Source organism: Pantherophis guttatus, chromosome 1, assembly GCF_059756535.1.
Source record: "Pantherophis guttatus breed Tessera chromosome 1, ASM5975653v1, whole genome shotgun sequence".
In the NCBI taxonomy this organism is placed as follows: domain Eukaryota; kingdom Metazoa; phylum Chordata; class Lepidosauria; order Squamata; family Colubridae; genus Pantherophis; species Pantherophis guttatus.
In genome coordinates this window covers 21127645-21150630 of record NC_142063.1, presented here as the reverse complement: position 1 = coordinate 21150630, position 22986 = coordinate 21127645, and the positions used below count along the sequence as shown (strand labels likewise).

The following is a 22986-nucleotide window of genomic DNA, read 5'->3' as shown; positions in this document are numbered from 1 at the left end:
TACCTTACAGGAAAGATCAGGAGTTAGAAGGGGAAGCCCTAATTCAGGGGTCTCCAAAGTTGGCAGCTTTAAGACTTGTGGACTTCAACTCCCAGAATTCCCTAGCTACCATGGCTGGTTGAGGTATTCTGGGAGTTGAAGTCCACAATCTTAAAGTTGCCAACTTTGGAGACCACTGCCCTAAATGAAAAAAAATAAGGGGATAAATCGATGCTCCCATGAGATTCCAGAGGGAAGAAGAAAGTTCGTTGAAACCAAACACTCAAAAGTGGAGATTGTGGGGTAAGAAAGGAGAGTCAGAGGAGGGTGTGTCAGTGTGCTCTCCTGTGTTCAAAATGCATCCAATGAATGTGAAGTGGGTGAATTCGCCTATTAGTCTAATTGAAATATTGTGCTAATTAGGCTGCCAGATTTGGAAGTCTGGATTATGACAAGTTTAGCCATGAGGCATTCTTAGCCTTGAATGACATTTGATTTCATTTCCGCTGAATTTTATTGAATTTCACACTAAATAAATACAATCCTGTCAACATGATCCTCCCTCTTTGCCTTCAATAAACGTGGCAATTTGTGGGCAGTGTTCATAGGGATTTCAGATGCCTCGTCCAAAGCTTTGGGGACATGAACACAACACATAGCCCTGGGCCTTAACCAGGGTGGGCTTCAAAAATTTTAGCAAGTGGTTCTCTGCCTAGTTGCTGGGTGGGTGTGGCCATGGTGGGTGTGGCCTAGTCGGCCTCCTGCACCACGGCAGTGGGGAGCATTTTTGCCCTTTCCGGGCTCTGGAGGCTTTCCTCGAGCCTCCAAGAGTGCGAAAATGGCCTCCCCAGGCTCCAGAGGCCCGTTTTTTGCCCTCCCCAAGCCTCCATGCGCGCCCTGCACTTAACTGCATCCAAAATGGGCCGCATGGGGACTCCTGGGAGGGGTGGAATGGGCAGGGCCAGCCAGGAGTGGGATTTGGGGGTTCTCCGAACTGCACAGAATCTTAGCTAGAGGTTCTCCCGAACCCCTGCGAACCCCCAACAGCCCACTCCTGGTTTTAACCGAGTTCATGGTAGAAAGAGAAACGGAGGCCATTATCTATAAGGACTCTACAGAGCCTCACTGCAGAGTGGCAAACTATTAATAAAGAAAAAGCTCCTTGGGGACAGATCAGAGAGGTCTCTGTCCTCCTTTCCAGAGAGCACTGAAGTATTACGTCTTTGTGGAAACCGGAGTTTGTCTGACCTAGCAAATCTTTCAATCAACCCAGCAGGATTGTCCGTAGAGGTCCTTAACAATCAATGAATTTTCTACCAAACAGCAACTATAACCAAAGGGAAGGGGATTTTTCTAATAAAGGAGAATATCTGTAGCTCAGGATTGACATGAGGGTTCCTTGGCATTGTCTGAGCTTGCTTGTTTTCTCGCAGACGCTTCATTACCCAAACTAGGTAACATCATCATTGCTAGGAGATTTTCTCCACTTCCCTGCCCCAGAGGACTCACCTGAGAAGTGAAAAAATAGAGTTCGTTTTCTATGTTCTCGTAGATGTAATCTTCCTCGCAGGAGAAACTGCGCATGCCACCCCCAAATTCAGCCTTCACAGGCTTCCGCAAGCCAATCTCGTCTGCCCCCCGGAGCAAACTGCCAAGAGAGGGGCAAACAGGAGAGTGAGAAAATGAGGTTTGCCCTGGGATTTCTCATCTCTCCAGCTTTTGTTTTGTAGAAAAGATTATCTTGATAATGGAAGCCTGCAAAAAAATGTTAGCTGGTACTGGAATTCATGCCAGTAGTTTTTTTGCTGACCAAAAGATGGGTGAAAAATATTTCAATTCAGCAATGGGGGAAAAAAACCCTAAGACAATCCACTTAGAATTAGAACAATAAACCTGTTACCATTCCAGCTGTTAAACTACAGTTCCCAGAATCCCTTTTCCTTCACTACGCTGGCTGGGGGTCCTAGAAGTTTAAAAGAAGGATCACAATTTCTGCTGTAAGCTTGTTTTGGGTTTTCTACATTTGCTGGAATAACGTGGTTTCTCTTTGCCCAGAGGCATCTGACAGTGAGGTGGGTAGCATATAAATTTAATACATACATACATACATACCAGGGGTGAAATCTAAAATTTGTTACTACCGGTTCTCTGGGCGTGGCTTGGTGTGTGCGTGGGGGGTGATGTGACTGGGTGGGCGTGGCCAATTTTTTTTTTTTACTTTTAAAACCATTTTTTACATGTAAAACTATGTAAAAAAATGCTTTCAAAAGGCTCTGACGATCCCAGCTGAGTTGCCTGATCGGCAGGCAACTCAGCTGGGATCGTCAGAGCTTGGATCCTCAGAGCCATTTAAAAGAAATAATTTTTTTTCTTTTAAATGGCTCTGGCGATCCAAGCTGAGTTGCCTGATTAGCAGGCAACTCAGCTGGGATCGTCAGAGCTTGGAACGTCAGAGCCATTTAAAAGAAAAAAAAAGGCTCTGATGATCGCGCGGTTCAGCTGGGCAGGGATTTTTGCTACCAGTTCTCCAAACTGCCCACCGCCATTGCTACCTACTCACCCGAGCCAGTCCGAACCAGGAGCATTTCACCCCGATACATACATACATACATACATACATACATACATACATACATATGTTCTGTATTGATTTTGATGTGTGTGTGTGTGTGTGTGTGTGTGTGTACATATATATATATATGCACACCAGCCATTTCATTCAACACTAGAATGAAAAAAGACTGCTCTACAACATTAAATATAGTAAGATTCACGTACAGCTTTCTGTAACTCGGCAAGTAGTTTTACTGTTTTATGTTTACTCTGATTAAGAAGAAACTGGACTCAGCAAATGACCTTTGAGAGGCCACAAGAATGTCACAGATTATATTACCTACAATAAGTTACATTCTGCACTATCTCTCTGTGATGGAAATGCACCTGGAGGAGCATTGACAATATAGAGTTTTGACAACATAGAGCAGGGATGGCTAACCTTTTTGCCATTGCGTGCCAGGAGAGGGGGTGGTGGGGGAGGTTTGCGCATGCGTGTGCCCACACCCATAATTCTATGCGCCCTTCCTGCGCATGCACACACAACCCGCCCCCCCGGCTCCTGGCACGCGATGGCCTGATAGGCCCATTTTTCTTTCTTACCTGGCTCCAGATCCTCTCTATGCATCTGGGGAGGGCAAAAACAGCCTTCCCCACCCCCTCGGAGGCCCTCAGGAGGCCTGAAAGGGCCCATTTCCCAACTCCCAGTCACTTCCTGTCCCACCAGGAGTTGGGAAATGGGCCCTTTCAGGCCTCCTGAGGGCCTCCGAGGGGGTGGGGAAGGCTGTTTTTGCCCTCCCCAGATGCATAGAGAGGATCTGGAGTCAGATAAGAAAGAAAAACAGGCCTTCCCCACCCCCCCCCCAGGCCCTCCGGAGGCAGGAAACAGCCTGTTTCCCTACTTCTGGTGGGCCCAGAAGGCCCGAAAATCAGCTGGCCGGCGCGCACATGCGCACCAGAACTGAGCTGGCATGCCCACTGATATGGCTACGTGTACCACCTGTGGCATGCATACCATAGGTTCGCCATCATGGGCATAGAGCTTTCTCAGAGAAACTGTGGAGCCCTTTATGGAGGGGGTGGGGGGAAGAGGGTCAAGGCAGCTACACGCTAAAATCTCTCAGGATATATCTAACAGATTAGATTATAGTGTGGCGAACCTTTATGGCACAGAGTGCCAAAATGGGAACGCGCGCGGGAGAGGGGAGCACCAGAAACCGGAAGAGCAGCTCTCCAGCATGCACGCGTCTATGTGAGCTTCTGGTTTACGGTATGCGCATGCGCGCCAGTCACCTGGTCTTCAGGTCTCTGGCACGCCAGGGAGCTGCTCTTCCAGTTTCCAGTGCTCCCGGCAATGCGCAAAGACCAGAACCCAACAGAAGAACAGGCGACAGCTGGCGTGCCCGGAGAGATGGCTCTGTGTGCCACTCTCGGCACACGTGCCATAGGTTCGCCATCACGGGATTAGAATCTTATACAGGTAGTCCTAGACTTATAACCACAATTGAGACCAGAATTTCCATTGTTAAAGTCAATAGTTAAGTGAGTCACACCCGATTTGATGACTTTCTTTTGCCATGGTTAAACATTTATTAAGTGAATCATGTGGTTGTTAAGCAAATCTGGTTTCCCACATTGACTTTGCTTGTTGGGAAGGTAATGAATGGCGATCACATGATATATAAATATATTTTCAGCCATCTTTCCTGTAAGTCTCACATTTTGAATGCATAAGCTCTTGGGTTCAACTCCAAGCTCCCCAAATTAAAAGGCGATAGCAAGGGTCCTGAGACCCTTGAGATTTGTTGATGTCAGAGAAGATAACCCTGGCTCAAATGGAGTATTACAGGTAGTCCTCGACTTACAACAGTTCGTTTAGTGACTGTTCAAAGCTACAACGGCGCTGAAAAAAGGGACTTATGACCGTTTTTCACACTTTCAACCATTGCAACATTCCCATGTTTATGTGATCAAAATTCGGACATGTGGCAACTGACTCATATTTATGACCGTTGCAGTGTCCCATGGTCATGTGATCCCCTTTTGCTACCTTCTGACAAGAAAAGTCAATGGGGAAGCCAGATTCACTTAACAACCATTTTACTAACTTAACAACTGCAATGATTCAGTTAACAAATGGGGCAAGAAAGGATCATAAAAGGGGCAAAATTCACTTAACAAATGTTTCATTTAGCAACAGAAATGGGCTCAACTGTGGTTATAAATCAAGGAGTACCTGTAGACTGATTCTATATGAACCTGCACCATATATGGAAAATATATTCATTTTCATGGTTTTGCTCCATCTCTTTAGACCAAGGTTTCTCAACCTTATCAACTTTAGGATATTTGCACTTCAATGCCCAGAATTCTCCAGCCAGCATGCTCAAAGGTTGAGAAACATTGCTTTAGACTAGCCTTCTAGTGCCTCCTCCAGCAGTAATTAAAGTACTAGGCTGTCTAAGTCTTTACTGCCCATCTACTCCGGCCAACTTGCCCATCTATCCCTCTTGCCAACCTCCAAGAGGACTTACCTTTCATAAGTTGCTGTGACAAAAAATGCATAAACCCGGGTGTGCTTGTGATGCCGAATCTGGATGATGAGCTCTGGGATTCCCAAACGGATGTGGTTCAACAACCATAGTAATGTGTGGTCATCAGTTGTATCTGGTAGGATGAAACACAAATGCATGCTTTCGAATTATGCGAAGACTAGTTGCACTTGCAATCTTCCTCCAGTTGGAAGTTAATGTCATTCATTCATTCATTCATTCACTCACTCATTCACGCACTCATGCCAAACATAAAAACATACCCCAAACACCCACATTCATGGTTCCAATGCTTTGGGACAGGGTTGGAAACCTACTACTCTCAGGATCCCTCATTATTAGCTACGTTGGCTGGGCCTTCTGGGGATTAGAGTTCAGCTATAATTAGGAGGCACCGGTTAAGTCTGTCCCGTGTCATAAATAATGATCAGTATGACATTGGGTAAGACTGACACTCCCAAGAGACAGAAAATAAAAGGGATATGTGTGGCAATCACAGGCCTTCACATAATTTGGTATACTGATATGGTGCCTCCATGTCAGTAACAACCAACCTAATCGGCAGACATCTGTTCATGTGGCAGCCTTCTCACAAATTTTCAAATCCAGAATGAATATAACAGTGCTCAACATGATAGACATCTGAACAACTTCCAAAATAACACAGAGAATTTTCTTCCTGGCTGACATCAAACATATCTCTCGGGGATAGCCACTTCCAAGGATCTGAGCATCAAAGTCAGCAAAATGGCAGTGTCACAATGCAACCTGATAGACTTTATTGTGACAATCTGTTCACCATCTTGCCAGTTTGGACACAGTAATCCAATTTTGCAGATGCCGCTGACTACAGGGGTTCTCTTATATACTGTAAATCTTTCTGGGGTTTCAATTAGCCCAGGAACAAAGTGGCAATCAGTGAAGACTGTGGTACTGTGTTTCCCCGAAAACAAGACCTATCCCGAAAATAAGCCCCTAGCATGATTTTTATATGTGCACCTAATCTAAGCCCTACTCCCAAAAGTAAGCCCTATTTAAGAGCCTGCGCAGCCAGCCGGCTGCCCATTCCATCTGGTTGCTTGCAGTGCCGTCGACACAAGGTGAGACAAGGCAAGTGGGAGGGGTGGATCTACCCTATGCGCCCCGCACCGGCTTACCTCAGGGCCCCTGCAGTCAGGCCATCCACGCCCTGACAACTGCCTCGCAGTGGCAGCACCAGCAGCCATGTCCAGCAGGAACCCACGTGGCCACCAGCCCACTTCTTCTGTTTGCTTGTGGCTGCAACTGAGTGCCGGTGCCGCAGCCACAAGGCGAGGCAGCTGTCGGGGTGTGGATGGCCTGCCTGTGGAGGCTCTGAGGTAAGCCGGTGTGGGATGTGTGGGGCAGCTCCATCACCCACCACCTCACCTCATGGCCATGGCATGTCGCTCGATCTCCTGTTCTGTTATGGCTGCAAGCAAGCAAAAGAAGTGGGCCGGTGGCTACATAGGATCCTACTGGACATGGCTGCTGGTGCTGCCACTGTGAGGCAGTTGTCGGGGCGTGGATGGCCTGGCTGCAGGGGCCCTGAGGTAAGCCGGTGCAGGGTGCGTGGAGCAGCTCCACCCCCCACCTGCCTCACAGCAGTGGCACTAGCACACCGCGCAGCCTCCTGCCCTGTTGGGCCACGAGCAAGCAGAAGAAGTGGGCCTCCCATATGTGGAAAAAAAATAAGACATCCCCCAAAATAAGCCCTGGTGCTTATTTTGGAGCCACACAAAAAAAATAAAAAATAAGACCGGGTCTTGTTTCTGGAGAAACATAGTATTTTATGTTAGCAGCTAGCCACCTCACTTGCCGTTGTTTGTCGCATTCACTGCAGTTTTCAAATCATGCATTAAATCAATCCCCACATCAAAACTGACACATCTATTGCATCAGCCCGATGACTCTATCCCTATCCAGGAATAACTCTAGCATGCACATCACCAAAAGTGTTGGTTTAGTGTTCAATGTCAGAATCTCCTCTTTTTCATCTGGCTACACCTAAGCTAATGTCTCCCAGCACGGCCAGTGCAGAATCTTTATTGCTCACTAGAACTGAACAGTTAATTGTCTTCTGACGGTTTTGGTTGCTGCTAACATGCTATAACCTTCAACATCACCTTTTCCTCCCTCCTTTTCCACAGCTTGCAGGATGCCCTCCTTTCTGCTTCCCATCTCTGTGCAAGGTCAGAGTGGATTATTTACACTGCCAGCACTCGTCTTTCTAGGAGATTCTAGCTCCCCATATATTTTGCTGCAGTAAATATCCAGGAATCCAACCCATCTTCACTATGAAGTTCATTGATGGACTTGGGGTCAGTCCTTGTCTCTCAGCAAAACCTGCCTCACAGGATTGTCGCTATGAGTAAGAACTGGAGAGATCTAGGCACATAGACTTTCTTGAGTTCTGGGAGGAATGCCAGAATATAAATCTAATAAGATTGATAGGCCACTAGTGAAAATAGTTTTAGGCTCATTCCCAAAATATGTAGTGAGTGCAACCCAATTAAGAACAAGGTATTATTTTCCCAGGACAGTGAAAATAATTTCCATGAATCATTCCATTTACTGCCTCCTATTGCTGCTGTTTAAAACCTGCACAGCCTCTTCTGATGCTCTGATGTAGTAAGAGGGGGAAAAAAAACCCTGGCGCATTACTTTTTACTCCAACTCTCTTGCACAACTTTGTGTCTTTCTGTCTCTCTTGAAGTTTCTAACTATCATGTGCCTATGATGCTATTTAAGTCCAATTAATTAACTGTTGGACCACATATGATCTTGTTATGAGCGTAGCTGAGATGATTGCAAGCTTATTTTAGAGAAGGCCAGCTATCAATATGAATACAAAGAAGATTAAGGTAATTAATGAGCATAAAGTAATGTTCGGGGTGAGTATGTGCTTTTAAATAGCCAGCAGTTCTTGCTATCGGTCATAAGTCATTGTAAAAATATTCCGTCTTTCTCTACTTAATGGATTTTCTGAACTATGAGAAAAATGCAGGGAAAAAACAAAGGAAAATTACAAGAGAAGGCAGTGGTGGTATCTGGGCCTCATAAATCAAGCAATATGATTATACAATATGATCTATGAATACTGACACTCTGGACAGATTCAGATAGCGTCCTAAATTAGGATAATGAAACAAGAATTGCTGCGCTCACATGTTTTGACCAAATAAACCATACTATGGATTAACGTAATGCCTTGGTTCCAATCAAATGTTAAGAAATGAATTCTGATCTTGCAGCACAATAGATCATACATCACCAAAACCCATTTTAGTCTGGTGTAGTGTGTCATGTGAACTCAAGAGTTGCTGCATTTTCTATCACACTGTTTGAACACATTTTATAGTGAATAACTTACATTCTAGAAAACAGCTTATATGATCTAATTACAGAGAGTGCAGAATTTCCCATTATATTACGATATATTACTATATCTCTTCTTTCATAAAAGCAAATCCATGGACACAATAACTAGTTTAGTCCTTGAATCCATACCCGCTTTGTTAATTTAGGTCACATTTTACTTCTAAATATGTATACCAGCTTCTTTTTACAATTCTTCTGTCTAGGGCAAAACATGTACCTTGTTAATTTGTGAAAATATCGGAATACTGCATATGCTTTTAAATGGAACCCTGCCCAAAATGAATGAATGTTTTTAGAGATCTATGTTAAGATCTCATAACATGGAGTATCTGGATTTGGTATTGAGTATAAACCTGTTTGGTAGATGCTAGTCTCTGGCACTCAACGTTTGGATGCCAATCTCCCCTTGCCTCTCCCATAAGATTCGCCCCAACCACTGTAATCTTGCAGAAATTCCTTAAAACATGACTTTTTCAGGATCTCTGTTGACAGATAGCCCATGTGTAGGCTACATCATGTATAATATTGTAATATGTTCCATTTTGTCACCTTGCTTTTTAAAAAAAATTATATTAAACTGTTTTAAATGGCTTTGGTATAATGTTTTATGGGTAGTCCTCAATTTACAAGAATTTGTATAGCAAATGTTAAGGTAATGGGAGCGACATGGCGTTCCCATGTAACACCTCTCCTGCGCGAGCTGCACTGGCTCCTGGTGGTCTTCCGGGTGCGCTTCAAGGTTTTGGTTACCACCTTTAGAGCGCTCCATGGCTTAGGACCTGGTTATCTACGGGACCGCCTACTATCACCAATAGCCTCCCACCGGCCAGTACGCTCTCATAGAGAGGGGCTCCTCCGGGTGCCGTCAGCCAAACAATGTCGACTGGCGGCCCCTAGGGGGAGGGCCTTCTCTGTGGGGGCACCTACTATCTGGAACGAGCTCCCCCCGGAGATACGGAGGATCCCGGATCTGCACACCTTCCGCCGCGCTCTTAAGACCTTTTTATTCCACCAGGTGGGCCTGGCCTAATCTTTTCCCTCTTTTTAATTATGCAAATTTTAATCGGTTTTTTAAAATGATTGGGGTTTTAATCTGTTTGGGCCAAATTGTTTAATTCGATTTTACTTTGTTTTTAAATTTTGTATCTATGTATTTTTACTGTTTGGCTGTTCACCGCCCTGAGTCCTTCGGGAGTAGGGCGGTATATAAATTAAATAAATAAATAAATAAAAATAAATAAATAAATGTTCAAAGTTAGAACAACTGTCAACTCTGAAGCTGGCCTGACTGAGGCCATCTTGTAGGCCTTAGTGTTGCCACAATGGTGCTGAGGGATAGGGAGGAGCGAATAGAGATAGAGATAGCTGGGGGTTATCCAAAACATAGCAAAAACAGAATACTTTCTCCTAGGAACCAAGGACATTCCCACAGGTAACTGAAAGAGGAGGACTGAAGTTTCCAAGCAACCAGGCAGCACCTTGATTGTACCATGTGACTGTTTGGGAAAGGGGGGAAAACTTTACTTTTAATTAGGTGAAAACCGTGGGAACCTTTAGAGTCAGTTTTCGCCAGTCTGTGTCAAAATAATATCTCCAATAAGCCTGTACTTTGAGGAACCTGCTTGCCACAGAGTTCTGTTTGCTATGGGTGTATTACTTGGAACCCTGACAGCAACACTGAAAAAAGTGATTTACAACCAGTCCTCACACTTACAACCATTGCAGCATCCCCACAGTCATGTTATCAAAATTTGGTTGCTTGGTAACTGACATGTATTTACAACTGTTGCAGCATCCCAGAGTTGTGTGATTGCCGTTTGCGACCCTGCCATCAAGTTTCTGCCAAGCAAAGTCAATGCGGGAAGCCAGATACACAATATAGCCTCAAAGCTATATTGAGGTTTTATATATTGCCAACCCAACAAATTAGAAAATTATCATTTCCTAACACACTTAACGACTGCATGATTCACTTAACAACTGCAGTTAACAATTGCTTGTTGCAACAAGATCGTAAAATGAGGCAGGAGTCACTTAACAGCCACTTTGCTGAGCAACAGTTCTGGTCCCAACTGCAATCATAAGTCAAGGACTACTTGTAATCGTTGGTTTTATTGCAAGTGTATGCTGCCCAGACTCACTTTGTGTGAGATGGGTGGCCATATAAATTTGATTGATAAATAAATAAGAAATCCTTTGTGAGTGAATGCATGAGGAATTCTCTCTAGGTCCAGATGAATCCACTCCCATGGATAAAGTGAAAGATGCTGGGAGTTGGGAAGTCTTTGGTGCTCTCTGAACATGGTTATTTTCTTGCAGACATGACATTTCATTACCCAAACTAGGTAAAATCAACAATGCTCTGGTGATGTTGCCTAGTTTGGGTAATGAAAGATCTATAAGTAAAGAACAAAGCTCAGAGAGCACCAAGGACTCCTCATTTCCACCCTCAGTTCCAAATATTCTCCTTTATCGATCCTGGGGAGTTGCAATTCAGCTCCACTGGAAGAACTTCAAATCCATCACCACTACTCTAGGTCAGGGTTGTCAAACTCAAGGCCCACAGGCCACATCTGGCCCACTGGGTGCTTAGATCTGGCCTGGTAACCACGGTGCCTCTGCCAACGAAAACTGAGCTTGTGAGGGGCACGTGTGATCCTTCCGGGCTCAGTTTTTGCTGGCAGAGGGCTGGAGGAGGCCGTCACAGATGAAAACGGGCCTAGGAGAACAATGGATCCCCCCAGCCCCGCCTGGGCCACCACAGGTGCCCTGACATGAGTGACATCGATCTGGCCATGACCCCGAGGTCAAACACAACCCTGATGCAGCCCTCAATGAAATCGAGTTTGACACCCCTGCTCTAGGTAATTCATTCCAATAACAAACCACTTGGACCAAGAATTTCTCCTGATCTTCAGCTAAAATCTTGCAACTAAGATACACAAGAGCTAGCCACACAACAAATCTCACACATAGACTCATGCCTGTTTGATATTTTCCCTAAATAGCATTAAAGTTAGAGGTGATTTAACTCATGGGTAAAGAACCCATGCTATATCCACATTTCTAAACGGAAATGCTAATTACACCCTTATTCTTTTTTTCACTGAGTGTATCATGTTCCATAACCATAATTTGTTGAATTGCCTCTCTATTTGCTAGGTGCTGCGTTCTTTATTTTGCCGACTGAAAAAACCAAGTGCCATCAGTTTTCAAGTTAAGGACACATTAGCAAAACACTGACTTTCAGTAGGTTATTGCTGTGACTGAAATATGCATCTGCAGCAAAACTTATGTAAAACAGCTGGATGCCTACTGCAAGATGCCTTAATGTTCATACATATGCATTGATATCAAACAGAGAAGATGCATCAATTTTCCCATTAGCAAATTAACTGCTAGAAGGATTGGAGGCCGTGCAGTGTTGAAGACATAGGTCAAAGCTTGCAAAGTGGACGGTGAAGCCCTTGCCGGAACAAAACAATCAAATACGAGCATTGATTGCGACGGGATGTAGTAGGCTGCATTCCCAGGAGTGCATTCCAAAGGAATAAGAGGCAGCTGATTCCAGATATTTCGTATGAGAGAAAGAGAGTGAAGACAGCACCTCCCTAATAGCTCAGAGTATATGCCGGATGCAGCTAGTAGAGTACTTAGTTGCCTCAATTCTGTCTATAGGTGTGGAACAATAAAAGAAAGTTGCTATTAGAATTAGTACCACTTTATAAAACCTTAGTAAGAAGACCATACCTGGAATACTGCAGCTAGTTTTGGTCACATTACAAAACAGATGTTAAGACTTTGGAGACTAAAACATATGAAGAACAACTGCAGGGAATTGGGTATGGCTAGTCTAGAGAAAAGAAGGATAGCAGTGTTCCAATATTTGAGAGGTTGCCACAAAGAAGAGGAGGTCAATTTATTTTCCAAAGCACCGGAAAGCAAGACAAGAAACAATGGATGGAAACTAATCAAGGAGAGAATTTATTTTCCAAAGCACCGGAAAGCAAGACAAGAAACAATAGATGTGGAAAGAAAAAATGGAAAGAAGCAACCTGGAATTAAGGAGACTTCTTAACAGTGAGAACAATTAACTAGAGGAACGGTTAACAATTAACAATTAACCAGAGGAACAGTTAACAATTAACAATTAACCAGAAGAATGGTTAATTGTGGGTGCGTCAACACTGGAGGTTTTTAAGAAGAGACTGGAGAGCCTCTTGTCTCAAATTGTGTAGTGTCTCCTGCTTGAGAAAAGTTGGACCAGAAGACCTCCAAAGACCCTTCCAGCTCTATTCTGATTCCAAATCCCTCATGTGTAGCCAACCAATGAGATTTGATTCCAAATTGCTTAGAAGAATCACCACGTGTCTTTCTTGGTTTTGGGGGCCTGACATTAATTTATCAGTTGTGAGAACTTTAGGGTTCCTCTGGACTTGTGGGTGAATCATTACTCCTACAGAACATTCTTAAATGTCATAACAGATCATCCTTTGCAATGGTGGCTGAAGAGCTGCACAATGCAATTAGTCATTCGTTTTTAGCTACGTTTTTGAATGCCTTGGAGTGATGCAAGCTTCTTTCTCCCAAGTGTTTGTGAATGCCTCCTCACTGGCAGTGATTCAAAAGCTTAAGTGCAGAAGTGCTCCTTCTCCCACCTTTCCTGCACCTCCATATTCCATTACAATTTGGCATCTCTCCTGGGTTGGTATCTCCTTTCAACCACATATTTGGCTTTATTCCTTCTGCTAACATAAGGAGGCAACCCCCCCCCCAAACTTCTGACTCCCTGGCTGAGCTCACCTGTCATGTTAGGTCATGGTCTGCTTCCTTGAATTAATCATAAGTGTCCTGTTCACATATATTGGTAATTCCTAAACTAGTTTCTAAACCTTGGTGGCGCAGCAGACTAAAGTGCTGTTAAATAGCACCAGCTGCCTGCAATTACTGCAAGTTCAAATCTCACCAGGCTCAAGGTTGACTCAGCCTTCCATCCTTTCGAGGTAGGTAAAATGAGGACCCGGATTGTGGGGGCAATAAGCTGACTTTGTATAAAAAAGAACACCGCTTGGGGGGCCCCCGAAAGCCCTACTAAGCAGGTATATACAAAAGTATGATGGCTATTGCTTAATGCATTGTAAGACGCCCTGAGTCTCCGGAAAAGGGCTGCATATAAATCGAACCAATAAATAAATAAATAAATAAACCCCACTGGTTTAGTTCTATTCTTCACCTAAACTGAGAGTCAGTTTTGGAATAGTGGTTAAGGTGTTGACCTAGAAACCAGGAGACTGGGAGTTCTACTCCTCCCTTAGGAATCAGGTAACAGAGCTGAGATAACTGTGGTTAAGCTTTTTGTCCCCTAGTTGCCTCCTCTGAACTGAAGTACCCAGTTTCAGATGGGAAAAATATAAACTGGATGTTTGAGAAATGCAGTTTTTAGATAGAATAGGGAAATTAATTAAACTGCAATTTACAAACGCTAATGGTTAAGTTGGGCTGCAATCCTATAGCTCAGGGGTCTCCAAACTTAGCAACTTTAAGACTTGTGGACTTCAACTCCCAGAATTCCCCAGCTACCCATGCTGGCTGGGGAATTCTGGGAGTTGAAGTCCACAAGTCTTAAAAGTCACCAAGTTTGGGGACCCCTGCTATAGCTGCTTACTTCAAAACATACCCCATGGAATTCCAAGTGGCTTATAGCAGCAGTGGGAACTACTCACATATGTTGGACGAGCCTTGGTAGTACAGTGGTTTAAAGCACCCTGTTATTAAGACCAGCTGCCTGCAATTACTGCAAGTTCGAATCTCGCCAGGCTCAAGGTTGACTCAGCCTTCCATCCTTTCTAAGGTAGGTAAATTGAGGACCCAGTTGTGGGGGCAATAAGCTGACTTTGTATAAATATACAAAAAGGATGAAGACTATTGCTTAGCGCATTGTAAGCCGCCCTGAGTCTCCGGAGAAGGGCGGCATATAAATCAAATTTAAAAAAAAAAAAAAAACTCCAATCACTTTCTAGCCATGCTGATCAAAGGCAATTGAAATTGTAGTCCGACACGCCTAGAAGCACTAATACAGGTAGTCCTTACTTACAATTGGTTGCTTAGCAAGGGTTCAAAATTACAACAGACTTCCCCAGGCATTCATATGAACCAGATTCAAAGTTTTCAAGGACGCCCCCTGCCCTTCCCCAGTTACAAGATTGCATTTTGGGTGTTCATCAACTGGCCCACATGTATGGATGTCTGCAATATTTTTTTTGTCAGAAACTGGAGTTTACTTTAGGTTTCTGACAAAAACGCCCATTGTAGATAATGGATTTGCTTCATGAACATTACAAATAAATAAATAAATAAATATATATATATATATATATATATATATATATATATATATATATATTCTCAGGTTTTCGCGGGTGTTTGTATGTAGGTCTTTGGTTATTCGGGTCTTCTCCCACGTAAAATTGGAAGTGTCTTGGCGACGTTTATATATAAAATTGGAAGTGTCTTGCTCCTGGAAGCACAACGCCGAGAACACCAGCCTGAAGATGACAAATGAGACTTCGTCGAAACGTCGCCAAGGTAAAATGGTGACCTCCTTAACAACTAGCCCAACTTACGACCATAATTCTAGGCTCAATCAGAGTCTCAAATGAAGTTTCCCCATATAAGGAAGTTTGCTACACTTGTATTTGGAAATAGGTAGAAAAATAATTATTGGCGGGGGAGGGGGAACAAGTAAAAGTGTACAAACTTTATTCTAGGGTTGACCAAAACATTCCTGGGCTTCCCATACTTTTCTTTAATTTGATCTCTGTCTTCCTAACTGAAATCATTAGCTGATCTTAAATTCTTTTGGAAGAATTCTCGATCTGCATGTGGGTCATTGCATTGGTAACAGAAATGCAAGCCAGGTTCGAGTTATGCGATGCCTCTGAGCACTGTGAAACATGGGACTTTCCTCCTATATACCTTGAAAATTATTTTTAATAATAATAAGTTCTTAAAAGAGCTAAAATCATGTGTGAACATTAAGTCTCCAAAAATGTTGATGTTCCAACTGACATCTTGCAACATTTTCCATAAGAACACATGAAATTTGGCAATTTCCTGAGGTTTTAGTCACTTTGGACACTTGCGGCTGGGTCTATCTACATTATTACCCTTGCAGGTTTTCACTCTGGGAAATGTTTTAGAGACAGAGCAATTTTACCAGTTCGAAGCTTGTCATCTTCATCATTTTTCACAAGAAGGTGGGGGACGGGGATGGGACACGACTACATAGAAGCTGTCACCAGGAGTCAATCCAAGGTTAAATATTTATTTATATTTATTTATTTTGTTTTTGCTGAATCATTTAGTTTTGATGTCTCACTTGTCTACCTTGTTACTTTTATACAAAACAAATGCTGGTAATGAGATACATTAAATAAAATTCTCCTGGATTAGTATTTTGGCTGATGTGTTCCTCCCATATAATGTATATCTATTCTCAGATAGGCACATTGTACCTTTTTTTAAAGCTGTAAACTTTGGAGGAAGCAACAGCAAGCAAGGATTGTCAGGCCAAGGTGAATTGAGATGTAGTCGTTTCAGTTTTGTCAGCTGACAGAGCCCTAGATAAATCATTTCCTCAGGAGTAAGGTAAGATTCAACCAGCCATATTGCACAAACTTTGGCCATTGAATGGTTCACCAAGTTATGAATTTTTAAAGAATAGTTTTATCAATGACTTGAAATTGGATGGGTCTATTCAACCTATTAAGCCCAAAGCAATCACTTTGGTGCATTTGTTTATGAGACTTATCTAAATGCACGGCTCTGGATGACTAACCATGTTTAAAAAAACATACGAAGAAAACCATAAAACCCACAGCAGCCAGGGAAAAACAAATTATAAAAGCAATACGTCAACACAGCTCTAACAATGGGTCTACACTTGATCATCTGGATCCAATTCTAATCTGGTTACTATGAATTCTGAGAATAGAAGGCCCAACACCTGGAAGCCATCACATCCTACAAGGTTACCTCCAGCTACTGTATTTCAGCAATCAAGACTAGACTGGTTCAGAATGTCAAACTGCAGAAGTTCTTTAGAGGAAGTGGCAGAGAGAGGAAAATTAAAACCACAATTCTAATGACATTTGGAGACAATCAACGGCAACCGCCTCTCTGACCTTACACACCTGCCAGAGTCATCAGCACATCGCAGTTTTCTGTGGGGACCGTTTTCATCCACGATTTATTGGACATGATGTAACGTCCAGCCTGCAGCAGACGTTTCCCAAACAGCTTGTCTGTGAAGAGAGAAGTACAGATGGTGAATCACTGAGTGCTTTTGGAACCAGCATCTCTTAATTGAGCTGAGATGCATTGAAAAGAGACTTGGATGCCCTTCCCTTTCTCTCCTGTGAGAGACCCGCCTTGCCTTTCCTCTGATTCGCAGAAATGTCAAGCCCAAGCACAGAGAAGACACAGCAAAACCTAATCAAGTTCAGTCCTTGACTTGTTTACATCTAGTGAACAAGTCAAAGAGCCTGGATAGCTCAGCAGACTAATGCATAGTAATTTAACTCCAGCTGTCTGCAATTAGTAAGTTCGAATCTCGCCAGGCTCAAGGTTGACTCAGCCTTCCATCCTTTCTAAGGTAGGTAAATTGAGGACCCAGTTTGTGGGGGCAATAAGCTGACTTTGTATAAATATACAAAAGGATGAAGGCTATTGCTTAACGCATTGTAAGCCGCCCTTAGTCTCCGGAGAAGGGCGGCATATAAATCAAATAAAAAACAAACAAACAGAATCTTGCCAAACTAAAGTTATAACTTTTGAATCTACTAGATCAGGGGTGTCGAACACAAGGCCCGCGGGCCACATCTGGCCCACGGGATGCTTAGATCTGGTCCGCAGGGCCACCCTGGAAACAGTGAAGGACCAGCCCACGGTGCCTCTGCCAGTCAAAACGGAGTTCAGGAGGGGCACGTGTGGTCCTCCTGGGCTGGAGGAGGCCGTCACGGATGAAAACGGAGCTCGGGAGGGCAATGGCTCCCCCCAGCCCTGCCCGGGCCACCACAGGTACCCCCAACATGAGTGACATTGATCTGGCCATGCCCCCCCCCAGCCCTCCAAGGTCAAACACAACCCTGATGCAGCCCTCAAAGAAATAGAGTTTGACACCCGTTTCATGCTATATCATGAAAGATTCTAAGACGTGTCTACCCTGAACTGCTTCCCCTTTCCCCCATCCAGTTTAGGACTGCACAATCTCTGAATGCTGGCCTGTCTCTGGGGAAGCTCAGGGTTGTCAAACCTCCTCCCACTGCTCTTCCAGGTGCAGGTTCTGTCACATTAAGAGATTGGAGTGGGATGCTGGATTAAGAGCAGCCCCCTCCTCTGATCCAGCAGGGTTTATATTAGTTATCTATTGCTTCTCTACCTTAGAAAGCCACCGGAGCTTTTCATGTTCAGCAACAGTGTTTCAGAACAACCGGTGTAAGAGGAAGTAACAGGGAAAGATTTTTCCCAGTGAAAAATCTTTCTCATTAGGTTAGGCTACTGGTAGTCCTCGATTTACGATCACAGTCGAGCCTAAAATTTATGTTGCTATTCGAGAGAATGGTTAAGTGGGTTTGCCCCATTGTACAAACTTTCTTGCCACAGTTGTTAAGCGAATCACTGCAATTGTTAAGTTAGCAACACAATTGTTAAGTGAACCCAGCATCCCCATTGACTGCTTGTCAGAAGGTCGCAAAAAGTGATCACATGCAACCTGGGACACTGCAACTGTTATAAATATGAGTCAGTTGCCAAGCGTCTAAATTTTGATCGAGGGACCAATGGGGATGCTGCAATGGTCATAAGTGTGAGAAACACTTATAAGTCACTTTTTTCCAGTGCCATTGTAATTTCAAACAGTCACTAAACAAATGGTTGTATGCGAGGACTACCTGTACAATTATGTCTTGCTACTGGAAGAATGTTCATCCTGGCTCAGGATCATGGATATTGCAGGTGAGAAAATCTGAAGACACATGGCTGGAGAAGTCATCTTATTTGTGATACTTACCTAGCCACAATTGAAAACTGATACTGAACAAGCCAGACTCTCTGTTCTTACTGTGATAGGAAACCCTTCAACATTAAACAGTACAACATTAAATCCTAAATGAACAATGCAAATCTACTGATAAGTTGTTCAGAAAAACCTATGCAAGCCCATCAGTAAAAATGCATTTCTATTCATCACGTTGCCTTTTTTTAAAAAAATGCATATCAAGAAGGATTTGGGGCCACTTGTGGCTTCCTGGAAACCTGAGCATGAGGGCATGTTTTGAGAAGAAAAGCTGGACTCCGATGGGAAATCTCAGTTTCTCACTTTTCTGGAAAGGATCTATAAACACTTTGGTTACAAAGGAGCAGAAACATTTCAGTGCAGGAGTAAGGCTAAGTAAGCGCCTGACATAAGGGGGGCAAGAATGGTATAAAGCTTGGCGGAAAACAATTTAGATTACATTACGCATGTCCAACCTAAACATGCGGCCCTACACAGCTAGTAATGTGGCCCCCCATAATGTTATAATGAAAAATATTAAAAAAATAAATAAAGTTTGTTATTTATGTACATTAGCTACATTATGTATTTTATATGCAGCCCATGACAATCCCTCTTCACTGAAAGTGGCTCAGGCAAGCCAAAATATTGGACACTCGTGGATTACACAGTCTGCCTTTCCTCTTTCATATCCCCAAACTGCGCCCTGGTTAAGATTAGCTCCTTCTTCATAGGGCTGCCAATCCTCTCCTTTGCAGAAAGTATTCTGCCTATACATTCAACAGCCACACAGGCAAAAATTCAACAGGTGAAGTATTTATCACCTCAGGCTGGGCTTTATTTACAGTTGCAGCCCCGGAAGTCTATCATAATTGGAAGTCCATTGTTCTGCCATTCCAATAAAAAGGACAAAAGTGGTCTTAGGAAAAGACATATAAAAGCCAGAATAATTTAATAACCCATAATACGTACCAGTGATTTACCTCTTCTTGCATCACCAAGAAGAATAAAGTGCTGTTTATTCTTTTATTTAGTGCATTCTTCTCGCAGTGCAAGTCAATTCTTGCTAAATGTCATATCAGACCTATAAACCAGCACTTCATTCAAGCTCCCACCTCTTCAAGGGACTCTGTTTTTTTCTCTCTGGTTCATCGATGTGCACATAAAACACACACACACACACACACACACACACACATGCACGCACACACACCAGTTTGCACAAAAGAGTCTTTTATCCCGTTGCAAGATAGCACCAGCCAGGCGTCACCAATAACGTATATTCCTTACGTATACTTACTATTGGGAAATCTCCGCTGAAAAGATGGAGAAATGGGGAGGGGGAGGCTGTGGGAATGTTGAAACTAGACATTTCTATGGCAACCAACTCAATGATGGATTTCCCAGTAGTTTTGGCTGTTCTCAGCATATGCAGAGTCCATTGATCTACAGTCTCTGCCTGCTGTCCACTAACAAGCTATTAAAGGTTCAAAATTGGCAACAGGAGCAAAAACCAGAATTTGGTTTGCCTTGCGTTAGAAATATGTGCGGGAAAGAAAACCTTTCCCAGTGAGATGTGAAGAAACTTCAGTTCCCAGAATTTGCAACATGGTCTATAAGGATTTAGGATCCAGGCATACCTGTGGAGAAACATTTGTGGCTGTCCTATAACCAAAAAGGCACCATTTTATTTATTTACTTATTTATTTGATTTCCGTAGCTGCCCATCTCCACAAGTGAAACATGCCAATTGTGGCACATTTACATTGGCTGCAAAACTAAAAGGTGAGAGAGAACAGAGGCCAATGACTAACTCCTTGCATGCATGAATGTCATGTGTAGTTTCCTAAGCCCATGGGCTTGACATGTAAATCCAGACAGAGAAACATATTGTAGGCTTGGCTCATTTAACCATTGAAACAAATGCTAGTAAATCCCAAAGAAAGCCGTCTATAGCTTTTTAGATATTTTAGAAATATGTTTCTTAAGAATGGCTAAAAATTTAAATCTAAAAATCTAAGTACGGTTTGTTTACTGTTTTGCTGTATGCTACTGTTAGAAGAAATATCTTTCTGGGTTCAGCTCCAAGTGGGGAAAAAGACACTGGAAACATGGAGACTGCTTGGAAAGATGGTTTAATGGTGGACAGAATCACATGGCTTGAGTTCCTGAACAGAAAAAGGGGTGACATGCTGCAAGTTCCCGGGTTTTATGCCCTCTCTGGCTTTGAACTTCCTGGGGCCCAGAAAGAGTATCCTGATTGGTTGTCAGACTCACAGGAGGTGGGGGTCTTAGCTACCCTTGATGGCTGATGTAATCTTCCCAGGTGCCACATGGTGAGTTTCTGTTGCTAGATGGGTCCTATTGTGTTAGTTTCTGTTGCTAGATGGGTCCTATTGTGTTGCAGATGATGGTCCATTGATAAAGATGGGAGGGAATTGAGTTTCTGCCTCTGGCCCATTGACAAAGGGTGGGGGGTGGGCAAGAAGGTGGGAGCTGCTTCGTCTTTAAAACATGCTTCTCTATTTCTCATCCAGGGAAACATAATATTCTACCTTTTTAATATTTCCTAAAATATTTCATTCTTCTAGGAAAGGGGTGGGTGTTAACTTCCTACACTACCCAGAGTTACGTTTGGTGAGATGGGTAACTATATAAATTTGATTTAAATAAATAAGTTTTCCAGTAACATCACAACATCCCTAAGGTGAGGATGCACTGCAACCCCCAATTCTCCCATTATTTCACCTCTGGCATATTGTGATGGGGAGCCCAGTCAGAAAGTTGGCCTGGGAAGGAAGAACTTTATGTGCCACTGGATCTCTTTGGAGAAGAGCTGGCTATAAAGGCAATTCACTATTGTATTCCTTTCATCATTATCTTCAGAAATGTTTTTGCCAAAATTGTCTTGTTATTCAAGAGCAGAATTCCAGCCAGGTGTTCACATGTACACCTGAACTTTGGGACATCCTTCTCCAGCAAGAGTGCTTTCCAGATGTGTCAGAACACCAACCTCTAGGATGCCCAACTAGTTCTGGAACTAGTCAGATGGCATCCAACCAGGAAATGTTAGCTTATTGTTGCTAAATGTAGCAATGAGGACTAGAAGCTCGTGTTGCAAGAATCCAGCTAGACTGGAACAGGCAGCAGCAGAAAATGGATATGAAGGCAGAACCTGGCCCAAAGCCAATGGGCTACAAAGATCAGCGCATCTGGAAGCAGATATGCCAAGACAAGCAGGACTTGTCTCCTTCAGTAAGTGGTTAATTGAGAGAAAGGGCCCAAGGGTTCCCTGGAGTATGAATCACACCCCGCTATTTTGCAATAGTTTTATCTAGTCCTTTTCCTGAGAAATAAAAGTTTTGCTGTTGGGCTAAAACTGTTGGGAAGATAAACCAACCCTTTTATTTTCTGGTGCCTTCCTGGACAATTCCATGCAGTTTTCTTGACAAAATTGCAAAGTGGTTTGCTATTAACTTCTTCCAGGATGTGTAAAGTGGAAAAAAAGCGACTGGCTAAAAATTGTGCAGGGGTCTCTGTGACTAAGAGAAAACTAAACACTGTAGCTCCTACTCCACTACCTGGTCCATTACACCAGGCTGGCTTTCATGTCTGATTAGCAGGGGTGAAATCCAATTTTTTTTTACTACCGGTTCTGTGGGCGTGGCTTGGTGGGCATGGTGTGGCTTGGTGGGCGTGGCAGGGGAAAGATACTGCAAAATCTCCATTCCCTCCCCACTCCAGGGGAAGGATACGGCAAAATCCCCATTCCCTCCCCAATCCTGGGGAGTCTGAGTGGCGTAGGAGGCTAATGCCTCCTAAGGCAGCATTTAACATCCAGCTGCCTGCAATTACTGCGAGTTCAATTCTCACCAGGCTCAAGGTTGACTCAGCCTTCCATCCTTTCTAAGGTGGGTAAATTGAGGACCCAGTTTGTGGGGGCAATAAGCTGACTTTGTATAAATATACAAAAGTATGAAGGCTATTGCTTAACGCATTGTAAGCCGCCCTGAGTCTCCGGAGAAGGGCGGCATATAAATCAATTTTTTTTTAAAAAAAAAAAGGATATTGCAAAATCTCCATTCCCACCTCACTCTGGGGCCAGCCAGAGGTGGTATCTGCCAGTTCTCTGAACTAGTCAAAATTTCCACTACTGGTTCTCCGAACTGCTCAAAATTTCCGCTACCGGTTCTCCAGAACCTGTTAGAACCTGCTGGATTTCACCCCTGCTGATTAGTCATATCAGGGTTACCATAATGGCCACACTGAAAAGCCACAGCAAGTCCATACAAATAGCCCTTGACTTAACAACCATTTGTTTAGTGACCGTTCAAAGTTACAACGGCACTGAAAAAAGTGACTGATGACCATTTTTCACAAATACAACTGTTTTGCAGCATCCCTGTGATCGAAATTCAGACACTTGGCAACTGATAGGCATTTATGACG

At 43.4% G+C, this 22986-nt stretch overlaps 1 protein-coding gene across 2 annotated transcripts in view; it reads right to left on the bottom strand.

The window, feature by feature from the left end:
* ANO8 (anoctamin 8) overlaps nt 1-22986 on the bottom strand; it is a 74191-nt gene that overhangs the window by 45978 nt on the left and 5227 nt on the right. For both annotated transcript variants that reach the window (XM_034437640.3, XM_034437641.3), the window contains exons 2-4: nt 16676-16786; nt 5067-5199; nt 1489-1627 (exon numbers count right to left, since the gene is read on the bottom strand). In XM_034437640.3, the coding sequence (XP_034293531.2) occupies nt 1489-1627; nt 5067-5199; nt 16676-16786 (383 nt within the window). The remainder of the gene's footprint in view (nt 1-1488; nt 1628-5066; nt 5200-16675; nt 16787-22986) is intronic.